Raw genomic sequence first — 11,741 nt, forward strand, 5'->3', positions numbered from 1 at the left:
GGACTGTGTTTCAATAATCTGCCCCTTTTTTCTCCTTTCTCTTGGCCTTGATTCTCCTTTCTTACTTCCCCACAGTGACCATGAAGGTGGCAATGTAAGTGCCCATACCAGCCACTTGGTGGGCAGTGCCCTTTCAGACCCCTACTTGTCCTTCGCAGCAGCCATGAATGGGCTGGCAGGGCCCCTGCATGGACTGGCAAATCAGGTAAGACTGTTCTTTTTCTTCTCCTGCTCCGTGTTTTTCTTACTCCCATGCTTTGTTTCTGATCCTGGCGTTCTCTCCTGGCATATGCATTGACACTCTTTTATTCTCCAAACCTTACCCACAGGAAGTACTTGTCTGGCTGACACAACTACAGAAGGAAGTTGGCAAAGATGTGTCAGATGAGAAGTTACGAGACTATATCTGGAACACACTCAACTCAGGACGGGTAAGCAGAGATGCTTAGCAACTAGGAAAGAAGCCAAGACTCAAGTTCTATAATTTGGAAGAATGAAGGAGAAAAGAATGAGATAACTCCCTAAATTAGAGGAGATTTTTTTTCCATTTGTCTACCCTAAAGAATGCAGAAAAGACAAAAATTTCTACCTGAGAATACAACTGGTTTTCCCCCGCTATCCTTTGCAGGTTGTCCCAGGCTATGGCCATGCAGTACTAAGGAAGACTGATCCACGATATACCTGTCAACGAGAGTTTGCTCTGAAACACCTGCCTCAGGACCCCATGTTTAAGCTGGTTGCTCAGCTGTACAAGATTGTGCCCAATGTCCTCCTAGAGCAGGGCAAGGCCAAGAATCCTTGGCCCAATGTAGATGCTCATAGTGGGGTACTGCTCCAGGTGAGTCCTCCTTTCCCTGCTTTCGTCTAATTTATACCAAACCTTACTATTCTCTGCCATGCACAAAATCAACTCCCTAGTCAGAGCAAGGACTCTCACACCTCTTTCCTTACGCTTTTGTTAAAGTTGCCTATGGTGGGGGAGGTGTGGGCTGGAGGAAAGGGGTGCTTTCCTTTCAGAATCCAGTTGCTATACTTTTCCCAGTCATTTCTATTTAAGGCTAACTGGGTTAAGGCTTTTAATCAATCTGGACTTGTACATGCCACTACCTGTGGGCCTTTAACAAAACTTTTTTCTCTTTTACCTTACAGTACTATGGCATGACGGAGATGAATTACTACACAGTCCTGTTTGGGGTATCACGGGCACTGGGTGTATTAGCACAGCTCATCTGGAGCCGAGCCCTAGGCTTCCCTCTAGAGAGGCCCAAGTCCATGAGCACAGACGGTCTGATGAAGTTTGTGGACTCTTAAGTCAGGGTGAAACTGAAGACTGGGAGGAAACTAGCTACCAGAAAGTGAGGGATATTAAAGAAAAAAAAAAGTATAATTTTGTTTCAGGGGGCTTCTAAAGACTTAAGATTAAATTGTATCTGAGGCACTGATGATAAGTTTGAGGTTAAGATATTAACTAAGATTTTAAAAGATGAAAAGTAACCCCTTTTTCCCTAACCAGCTCCTTTCCCCGGCCTGGTATGAGTTGCCCATCAACTATAGGATGACCAGGACTAATGCATGTGGTACGGGTTAGGTTTACCCGTGCCCCCACCCAATCTCCAGAGTAAGATCTTTCCCTAGGTCAAAGCTGGTTGCAGAGAATCTGCAGTCACTTCAGCAGAGCTTTTGGTTCTACTCTGCCCACCCCTTAATAGGCCAGCAAACCAGGACCCTGCCCCTTCTGTTTCCATAGGAATCATGTTGGATTGTCACCTGTACCAAGCCCCATTAACCTCTCCCATGCACACAGACACTTCCTAGCAAGACCGATTGGTTATGCTTTGGCTTTTTTTGTTTGTTTGTTTTTAATGATACCAGGTGATCATAAAGGCCATGGTATTTGTTGTGACTGGCACCCAGTGTTTGATTTTTATTTCTCTTTTTTAAATTATCCCATTGAAATTAAGATCTGGGAGTGTTCTATTCCCTGTTACTTGAATACTCACCTCTTTCCAGATTTTCTATACCTGCTGCACCTCAAGCCAAGGTTGCTGTGGACCTTCCCCTCTTGGTCCCTACTAGAGACCTCTTTCAGCAGGTTGTACACAGCACTGTATGATATTGTGGTCTTTCCCATTATTTGGCTTTATCAGTGCTTAATATGAACTAAGCTTTTTACTTCCCTGGAACACAAGCCACTACCCTCTGACCTTTTTTCTTTCCCCTTTAATATGCTGTGGGCTGTAGAACAGGGACTTGGGAATTACCAGCATGATATCTTCATGGCCTGATCCCAGGGGTACTAGCACCTCTTTCTGAACAGGGAAATGAGATTGGACATGGTCTCCTTTGAATATGAGGTACTGGGGCTGAGGGCATTAAAAATAGTAAACCTCCCTCCTCATCCCCTGCCACAAGCAAATATCCTTTTATTTATCAGGGTTCTTATCCTGCCCCTTCCCCAAGAGCTCACAGTACAGTGTTTGTTTTAGAAGCCCCATATGCACAGGTTTCCAGTGACTCAGAATGCTCTACTGCCTTTTCTTTTCAAGAAAGGATTAAAAATACACTCCTGCTGTGCCCCCTTCCTCCCTCGCAACTCCTGCCTGTGTTTGTGTGGATCCCAAATCCCCAGAACCACGCTGTTGAGATGGATAATACTGTCTGTAAACCCTGGGTAACTGTCAAGTCATGATGCAGACTTCAGGTTGTTCTGTATAAAATGCAAAATAAATGTTTTTATTAACAATGCTTGAGCCTAGTAAATAAGGCCTGGGACAATCTCTATTATGAGGTAAGGATTCTGGCTAGCAAGATCCTGGACTTGGTGGGTTATGTTATCCTGTGCATCTTTTTTATCTTGAGGTAGGTTTGGCATTCATTTACGCTAATCAGAAGACAGGTTCCCTATGAGATTTCCAAAGGAGATTGCTGTCTGTCTTCATGGTTAGAAGTCCTTGATCTTTAGCCCCTATCCTTCCTAAATTTGTCGTAAGGTAGAACACTCAAGGACTGTAGCTGAGACGTCACAACTGCTTATGTGACTAATCCAAGGAAGCTGGTCCAGCCCATTGGGTGAAAGGAACAAACTATACCAAGGGCAGTTAAGGTAGAACTACTGACTCAGGATCTGAGCCTCTAGAGGGCTCTGGTACTTCGTGAAATGCCAGTTCTTTGCAGCTTCCCTTAAGGATCCCCCAGAATAAGAGGTGGTCTGGAGGGCATCAGTTATATGGGAGGTCTGAGACCAGATTACTCTGTCCTGAGACTCCTGCTGCAACTGACCTTCTGAAAAAGTCTATAAATAGGCAAGGGAGTGGGTACTAGGTCCTGGCTTGTAGAATGTGCTACTATAGTTAGCAGGGACACTGTGTCCAAGAGGACTTCTTGCACCTTCACTCCCCTAGGGAAGGAAGCCATGACTTTCTACTACTCTACTATAGCTACATTATTCCCCTGAGAAGCAATATATAAAAGTCAAATTCATACTGTCACAATTAATTTATTGAAATTTTATAAAAACTCAGGAGTGGAAGAATAAGGTACAACCCAAGAGTATAACTGTTCAGTGCTCTTTTGCTCCTTTCCCCCTGTGGAAATGATGGGGAGAAAGCCCCTTGCTCTCCACTAGCCAGGCAGCATGGAACTATTCTTAAAGTGAGGTCATACAGATTTCAAGCTGGGGCCAGATCTCAGGCATCTCCTGAGGGGCTGAGGGCATTAAAAATAGTAAACCTCCCTCCTCATCCCCTGCCACAAGCAAATATCCCTTTATTTATCAGGGTTCTTATCCTGCCCCTTCACCAAGAGCAGGCAAAGTTACTGACTACCCAGTAGCTCTGTGTCAGAGAAAGGAATTCAGTTTATTCAGTCCTAAGAAAAGTTGTTGTCTTCCCCTGGTCAGACACTAAGGCACCTTGACAAGAGCTCAGAGACAACCATACAGTCCTGATTATAATTCACTGTGAGAAGGTTGCAGGCATCAGGCATATGGGCTCTCAAGATGAGCCTGACCCTTTCCTAAGCATACTTTCCTTTCCATACTTCCATACTACTTTCCATACTAAGCATTCCTTTCCATACTTCCCTGCCTTTTCTTTCCCCCAGCATTTCCAGCCAGCTTAGAGCCCAGTTTGAGTGGAAGAACAGTATTATGAACATAGACTCTTCTCTCAGATTGGAGCAGGAGCTAAATGAAATAAATAAGAGAATTGGGTGAGGAGGGAGAGGAGAGGTGAGGCTAGGGAACAATCCTTTGCCTCAAGTTTGGTGCACCTCATGGAACATCAGTTCACGGGGGATGGCTGTTTCTGGACCAAACTTGGTTGCTGCCCGGCGCTCGAAGGCAGTGACATTCCGTTTGACAACCTCATCAAAAAACATGGTGGCCAGCTGGGAGTGCAGCAGAGAACGAAATTCAAAGGAAATCTGGGAATGGGTAAGAAACAGAAACTCTTCAAGACCATGTTGGATAGTCCCTGGCCAAATGCAAGGATACTATTCAGTGCCTTTTCCTCCCGCTCCAGTTCATTAGATCCCCTCAAAGGCCCTGGGACTGAGTATAAAGTACAAGTTTGATACAAGCTCAGACCTGTGAAGAGTGTCATTGACTTGTGAAATAACTGTCAGAGTACCTCAGCTCAGCCCCCCACAACCCAATTGTAGCCCTGTGCTATACAGCCTCCTGACTCACCCAGAAGTCCACAGTGCAAGTTCGGGGATAGGCAGGAATACCAGGACTGAACCGCCAAATGGTCTCTAAGTGGTTGAAGAGCTTGCCGTCGGTGCAAACAGCCTAGAATAGGACAATCAGGTAGTTAAACAATATTATGATGGAATTAAACCTGTATCAGGTATAGGAGGCTATAAGAAGGAATTGAAAGCCATTTTCCTCTCCTAATATTTTATTAGGGAAATATTTGGCACGTGGAGATAAAAATTCATTACAAGGAAAGCCACAATAGCCTTTAAACGTAAAAATGCCAGAGAACACAAAAAACTTCCTGATCAATCCCTCCCAGACAGGCCTCACCTTGACCATGTGAGGTTTGACCATGGAAACAGCAGAAGTATAACGTTCCATAACAGGTGGAAAGCCAACCTCCAACTGGGCCTTCAGGTGACCTTTGCGGCTGGATACCACCAAAGACTTCTTACACCAGGGCACAAACTCACGATACTCCTGGACATTGGCTACCACCTCGTACATCTCCTGCATTGAGTACCTAGGGGAAGGAATCAGAGAGAGGCCAAGGAACTGCCAGATGGGTGACGTTCCTCCTTGCTCTAGGCACCCTCCCCCCCATGCCCACTAATCATGCACCTTCAGGAACTAGAGATGCCAAATAAGCCTGGATAAATGACTTTGCAAAAGCAAATGTGCAAATCTCCATGACGTTAGTGTTACCTTAAGTTTTGCAGTTTACAGAGTGCTTTTGCATTTACTATTTTGATGCTAAGACCATCTAGGGAGAACAGAGGTCGATTTTACTGATGATTCACAAAAGGACTCAAATCCCAGCTCTATGACAGTGTGGCCCTAGGTAAATTATTACTGTCTCCGTACCTCCTCTGTGAATCATAGGTAATAGTAATTGATTCGTAAGTTTGTTGAAAGGATCAAATGAGAAAATCTATGGTAAAACACCTAAGCAGCCTGCTAGCAGTAGTAAGTGCTCAGTAAAGTGTTAACTCATATTGTGCTCAGAGTACCTAAAGTCAGGTCAGCAGAGAAATAATATCCTGTTGTCTTATGTTATTGTCCAATTGTAGTCATGTTTCACAATGCACAGGCACAGCAACCAGGAAGGGGGGAATTAAGGTTGGAAGGCTGGCAGAGGAGGATAAAGGATCAGTAATATAGCTGGGAAGCATGGGACGGCCAGGGATCTTGCCCACTATGGCTACCCTTACGTTCCAGCCTGTACATGCTTTTTGTTTGGCGAGAAAGTGAATGTGGAGGGCTGCTGGACAGGAGGGGATGCTCACCCCATGATCCTACGCTCGGAGTAAGTCTTTCGCTTGTTGGTGAAGGGGGCAGCAAAGCCCATGAAGGAACGGCTGGGAGGTAAGCCAGCCTCAGCCGCCAAGACCTGGGCAGCCCGGGGCAAGAAGAGGCTGCAGGAGATCAGAAATCTAAGGCCAAAAGGAAAGGAGAGACACGTTACGATTCTTTCCTTGTGTTCCTCAACCATTCCCAGGTGAAGGGGAAGAGGGGCGCATCCCAGAGGAAGGTCGTCCAAACAAGCTTTTCGCCTAGCACCTGCTGCAGCCCGCCAGGCTCCCTTGGCCAAGCAGTCACGAGTGCGAAAGGTCGAGGGCGGCGGAGGACAGTGCCGGGGGAGGAGTTGGGGAAAAGCGGGATGCATGTGATGTGCCAGGTGCCTTTGACTGGAGGCTACCCTACTGCTGAAAGCGAGGACTCTCAGGAAGCATCACAGTCCCCGGGACTTCGCCAAGCCCGCTGTTGCCAGGGCACCCGCGAGGAGCAAGAAGTGGTTGGGCACCCACCTCGAAGACTTTGCCTCGCGAATAACTTGCAAAAGCATTCCCTAAAGCTCTACATTAGACCCCAAGGTATGACCGTAGCCGCCCTCCCGCCATGCCTGCACCCAGAGCTGCAACTTCGGGGTCCTGGGCGACCCCTTTAGCTCCAGCCCCGACGTCCGCATCTCCCTCTCACCTCATTGGGACCGGCGGTCGCGGAGGGACCGGGGGCGGGGCCGGGCGCAGGGAGAGGCCGCTGCAGCCCCTGGCCGCCGCGCGCGTCCCGGCCGGGAGTCGCCGCGCGCCTGCCGAGGCCATGCGCGCTGCCCTCCCTTGCCCTCTCGGCTCTGATACCAGCTGCGCACTCCTCAGTCCAGAGGAAGAGCGGAGGTTAGCGGCAGCCGGGCGGGTTCAGGGCCCCCGAGCGCAGGGGCGGCGTTGGGCGGTGGCTCCTCTCCCTCTGTTCCTGCCCGGGCGGCCGGGTAGCCTAGAACTGAAGCCGCTACCGCTGCTCCCGCAGCTCCCAGTAACCCCACGTCACGCCGTTGCCATGGCTCGGAACCTGGAGAAGGGGGAAGGAAGGGGACCACGCGGCCTGTCGGGAGATGTAGTTTCACCCCTCTGGCGAGAAAGGGCGCTGGAGGGGGTGTTTGAGAAGCTGCAGAGATGGCTCCGTGGAGCGAGCTCACCAGGCAAGCTACTTGCCGAGTCTGTGGTCACGGACCTGGTACATAAGCACAGAAGCGACTTCTTGGTCATGTCAACAGCATATGCCGTTGGTCTTCTGAACGTCTGTCTTAGAGACTTTACTATATTCTGCCTTGTTTATAGTTAGAAGTTCCATTCATCTTTGTAGCACATAGTACCTAGTGCTGTGCTTTGCATCTTTGAGAAAGGAAATTAATGTTCCAAGATCTGGGCTAAGACTTTGCATAGTTTTCTCTTTTAATATTTATAGAAAGAAGTCGGGGTGAGAAGAACCAGACTTACTTTTATGGTAGAGAACCGTCTTTGCCTGGAAAAGTGTGCACTTGATAGAGGTGAGACCTCATGGGCAGGAACCTGAACCCAGGCAAGGAAATGTCACTACACTGCTTTCAATCATGATACAAGGAGAAAAAAAGGGCCCTTGATAAAAGTGGGGAGAACAGAAGAGAGAGAGAGAAGAGAGAGAAATCAGCAATCAGAGACTGGATCTAGGTGGGTACAAGAGCTCTTGAAATTCTGCCACAGTGGAGTAAAGGAAGGACATTTTAAGAATGGTGGTGTCTGCTGTTGCATTTAAAGATGTTTTTGTCATTACAGTGCAAGCCCCTCCTCTGCTTTAGTCTTTAGAGCATAAGTCTTCAGTCATGCTCTCCACATTCAGGAAAGTTTTATCTGAGTAGTGTTGTGGGGGTTAGGGTGGGAGGATGAAATAATTAGACTGTTGCCTTTAGGGTCTAATTGGTAGGGAAGAGAGAGATCTTGTCCAGAAGCAGGGGCCTGAAAACAGATGTAAACCTTCCAACTCTTCCCACTCCTTGAGACTGGCATTCATTTGCAGAATTCCACTGGATATGGATTGATTTTTAAAGCTTGAGCCCATTTTGGGACTTCCCTGGTGGTCCAGTGGGTAAGACTCAGCTGTGCTTCTAATGCAGGGGGCCCGGGTTCAATCCCTGGTCGGGGAACTAGGTCCCGCGTGCATGCTGCTGCTAAGGGTCCACATGTTGCAACTAAGAAGTCTGCATGCTGCAGCTAAGACCCGGCGCAGCCAAAATAAACAAATTAATAAATAAAGTGTGAGCCCATTTTATCTGGATTTCAAGGAGCAAAACCCTCCCTTGAACTCTTGTTTACATTTGACATTTTGTAAGGAAGGCATTTCAATCCTTATGTTAAATTATTTATACATGAAGTCCCAAATTGGGGAATGATCTCACTTCTTTTTCTCTTTTAACATTTCTTCTTTTTCCCTCAGAACCCTCCCCCCAACAAGATACAGTATCTCCTTCCAGTTCGAAGATGATAATTGGGAGCCACTCTCAGAAGGGCATATGATCTTGAGGGACAGATTTACTCTTTCCAACCCCACTCTCTTGTCCAGCCTCTCTGACCAAGTGCTTACATATGTGAGACAGCTGCTTAGAGTGAGGAGTAAGGATCTGACCGGATAAAAGACAGAAATTAACTGGGATACATAACTAAACTGTGACCTCATTAACACTATGCCTTAACCGAGTTAACTGCTGCAGAATCTCCAAGGTACAATAGGCCTGCCAAGCCAGTTTGCTTGTTGTCCCCCCCTACTAATTAGATTAGGTAATTATTGCCATTTAAGCTTTTCCTAGTTCATTCCCTGTACTTGAAACAACCAATTTCCTGCCATTTCCATATCATTCTACATCGATAACTTCCTTCAAGTACTGACTCAAAACACACCTCCTCCAGGAAGACCCTCTTGACTGAACCCATCTCTAGACATTATTCTGAACACATAATGCCACATAAAGTAGCATGAATCCTATATTCTCTAGTTGTTTCATGTGCATGTGTATGTTCTTCTAGGTTAGAAACTCCACAAAAATAGACACTATTACTTTTTTTTTTTTTGCGGTACGCGGGCCTCTGACTGTTGTGGCCTCTCCCGTTGCGGAGCACAGACTCCGGATGCGCAGGCTCAGCGGCCATGGCTCACGGGCCCAGCCGCTCTGCGGCATGTGGGATCTTCCCGGACCGGGGCACGAACCCGTGTCCCCTGCATCGGCAGGCGGACTCTCAACCACTGCACCACCAGGGAAGCCCCTATTACTTTTTCTTAACCTACCATTATATATGTATGTATATATATATATTTTTTCTTTTTCTGTTTTTGGCTGCACCTCGTGGCTTGTGGGCTCTTAGTTCCCGCCCTTGGCAGTGAAAGCACAGAGTCCCAACCACTGGACCACCAGGGAATTCCCGACACCATTACTTCTAAGTTTCTACCTCCAAACCAGTTAGTATAGGGCTGAATACAATGGTGAATTCTCAGTAGACATTTGTTAGAAGAATGAAAACTGAGGCTTAAAGACAGGCAGGCATCTGCCTAGAGTTATCCAAATATTAATTCAGTAGTGGAATACAGAAGGACTATTTGCATAAGAGGGCTTTGCCACCACTTCCGGCCTCCTCCTCCCCCACACTGTGCATCTCCCTGAGCCCTGGAAGTAACTGTGTTACCTATATCATATTCCTTTTTTCCCTCCTGGGAAATCCTCTTTCTGTGCTCTGAATAATATTAAAAATAACTCTTCTAGCCCTTCTTCCTCCTTCCAGCTGCCCAGAGAACCCGGCTGGCAAACTTCCTTGTTCACCTCCACTCAGGAGCCAGAATCAGGCACGTGACCCCAGCTCAACCCCTGACTCCAATTCCGCAGGTTACCAAAAGCTATTTTGGGCATTGGAGGCCATGTAGTCCCCTTTTCCCCATCCTCTGGACCATATACTAGCTTAGCCCTTCCTGGAAGGTCCATCATACCCACTAGCCAAGTCAGCATATCCCAACACCCATATCCATCAGATCCCCAGCTACCTTCAGTTTCTACTTCTTCAGCCTCATCTTCATCATCATCATCGAATATTGTGTCTGTTCCCATGTGCTGCTCTGCTTGAGTATCCTTTTTTTTTCCCATAGAAAACAAAACCAATAGGGGGCTTCCCTGGTGTTGCAGTGGTTAAGAATCTGCCTGCCAATGCAGGGGACACGGACAGGTTCGAGCCCTGGTACTGGAAGATCCTACATGCCGCGGAGCAACTAAGCCCGTGGGCCACAACTACTGAGCCTGCACTCTAGAGCCTGCGAGCCACAACTACTGAAGCCTGCACACCTAGAGCCCGTGCTCCGCAACAAGAGAAGCCACCAAGATGAGAAGCCTGCGCACCGCAACGAAGAGTAGACCCCGCTCTCCACAACTGGAGAAAAGCCCACACTCAGCAATGAAGACCCAATGCAGCCAAAAATAAATAAATAAATTTATAAAAAACACAAAAATCAAAAAACCAATATACAGTCCTGTGTTGGAGGACTCTGGCTAACAAGGAGTTTAAAATCCCTTCTGGAACACTGGACTCCTGTATGTCAAAGATGTAAGGTGAAATGAACAACAAAGATGAGCAATTTAAACCTGATTGTGACTACAACACAAAGAATATAGCCAGTATTTTATAATAACTATAAATGAAGTATAACCTTTAAAAATGTGAATCACTGTTGTACATCTGTAACATATAATGTTGTACATCAACTATATCTCAATTTAAAAAAAGTTAAAAAACAAAACCCAAAAAGAGCAACCTGACTGTGATAGTGTAAACTAAGTATGGAAGTGATAAGGAGACCTAACAAAAGGGAAAGAACTGTTAACCAGGGAAGACTTCCTGGAAGAGGTAAGTTTTCAGTAAAACTGTGAATTTTATTTTCAAAATGGTAAAAATTCAAAAAATTTACAGGTTTATAGTGATAGGTAATTTTTCGTCTCATTCCTTATTCCCAGTTCCCCAGTTTCTCTCTCCAGGAAAAACCACTGACACTTGTCTTGTGTATCTTTCCAGGGATCAAGATCCTGAAGGTAATGAGGGGCATAGATTGTTGAGAGCAAAGAAGGGGGCTTTTATACCTCTGCCTTGACAGGGGGCCGTCCTGCTATGCTCTTTCCTAAATGTGTTCCTTTCTTAGAACGCATATATTGAGTTGCTGAGCTCTGAACAGGACCCTGAATCACCCTGTATAAACTGTACCAATTTTTCAATATCCACTTTTCTTCTCTCTTTTTCCCTTTTCGGGATGGGATGAACTCCATCCAGATCTTACCTGACTGGCCGCTCTCTGGCCTCTCCAATGGAGGAGGGGAAGCACCCCGACCATTTTCGGGAGAGAAACCCGATTGAGCCTTTTGAAGTGTAGCCACCCTACCACCTTAACCTGGCAGTGCAGTAATTAGGGAATCGAAAAGCCCGCTTCTGTTGGCCTTGGAGCCCTCCTTCAACTGCCAGCTAGCCTGTCCTCTCTGTGGGGTTTTTCTGCAGCTAAGAGTCCTTGTTTTTTTGTTTTGTTTTTTTTCTCCGCAGCTTGGCACTTTTGCTCTTTCCTTTCTACCCAACTCTTGTCACTGCCAGTGGAGATACGCGCCTTCCCTCCCCTGGGGCTATTGCCATATATAACCCCCAGATCTCCACGCCCTGCTTCCCCAAGTCTTTGGGGATTCTGAGGTGTGTAATCGTGGACGGGAGGCGTTAGC

At 46.8% G+C, this 11,741-nt stretch overlaps 2 protein-coding genes across 4 annotated transcripts in view; one reads left to right on the forward strand and one right to left on the reverse strand.

The window, feature by feature from the left end:
• Nucleotides 1–2,745, forward strand: part of CS (citrate synthase) — a 28,893-nt gene extending 26,148 nt beyond the window's left edge. For both annotated transcript variants that reach the window (XM_019918319.3, XM_073788515.1), the window contains exons 8-11: nt 76–205; nt 330–431; nt 629–838; nt 1,150–2,745. In XM_019918319.3, the coding sequence (XP_019773878.2) occupies nt 76–205; nt 330–431; nt 629–838; nt 1,150–1,311 (604 nt within the window). In that variant the 3' untranslated portion in view covers nt 1,312–2,745. The remainder of the gene's footprint in view (nt 1–75; nt 206–329; nt 432–628; nt 839–1,149) is intronic.
• On the reverse strand, nt 1,917–7,036 carry COQ10A (coenzyme Q10A). 2 transcript variants are annotated; one of them, XM_019918320.3, is made up of 5 exons: nt 6,677–7,035; nt 5,983–6,129; nt 5,027–5,219; nt 4,688–4,789; nt 1,917–4,422 (listed from the first exon to the last, which is right to left on the reverse strand). In XM_019918320.3, exons 1-5 carry the CDS (start codon nt 6,796–6,798, stop codon nt 4,255–4,257), a joined length of 732 nt encoding a protein of 243 aa, XP_019773879.1. In that variant the 5' UTR covers nt 6,799–7,035; the 3' UTR covers nt 1,917–4,254. The 2 variants fall into 2 exon arrangements, with proteins under 2 accessions (XP_019773879.1, XP_073644622.1); XM_073788521.1 differs by lacking the exon at nt 5,983–6,129 and having other exon boundaries at nt 6,677–7,036.
• Nucleotides 7,037–11,741: the final 4,705 nt, after the last annotated feature.

This window comes from Tursiops truncatus, chromosome 11 (assembly GCF_011762595.2).
Source record: "Tursiops truncatus isolate mTurTru1 chromosome 11, mTurTru1.mat.Y, whole genome shotgun sequence".
In the NCBI taxonomy this organism is placed as follows: Eukaryota; Metazoa; Chordata; class Mammalia; order Artiodactyla; family Delphinidae; genus Tursiops; species Tursiops truncatus.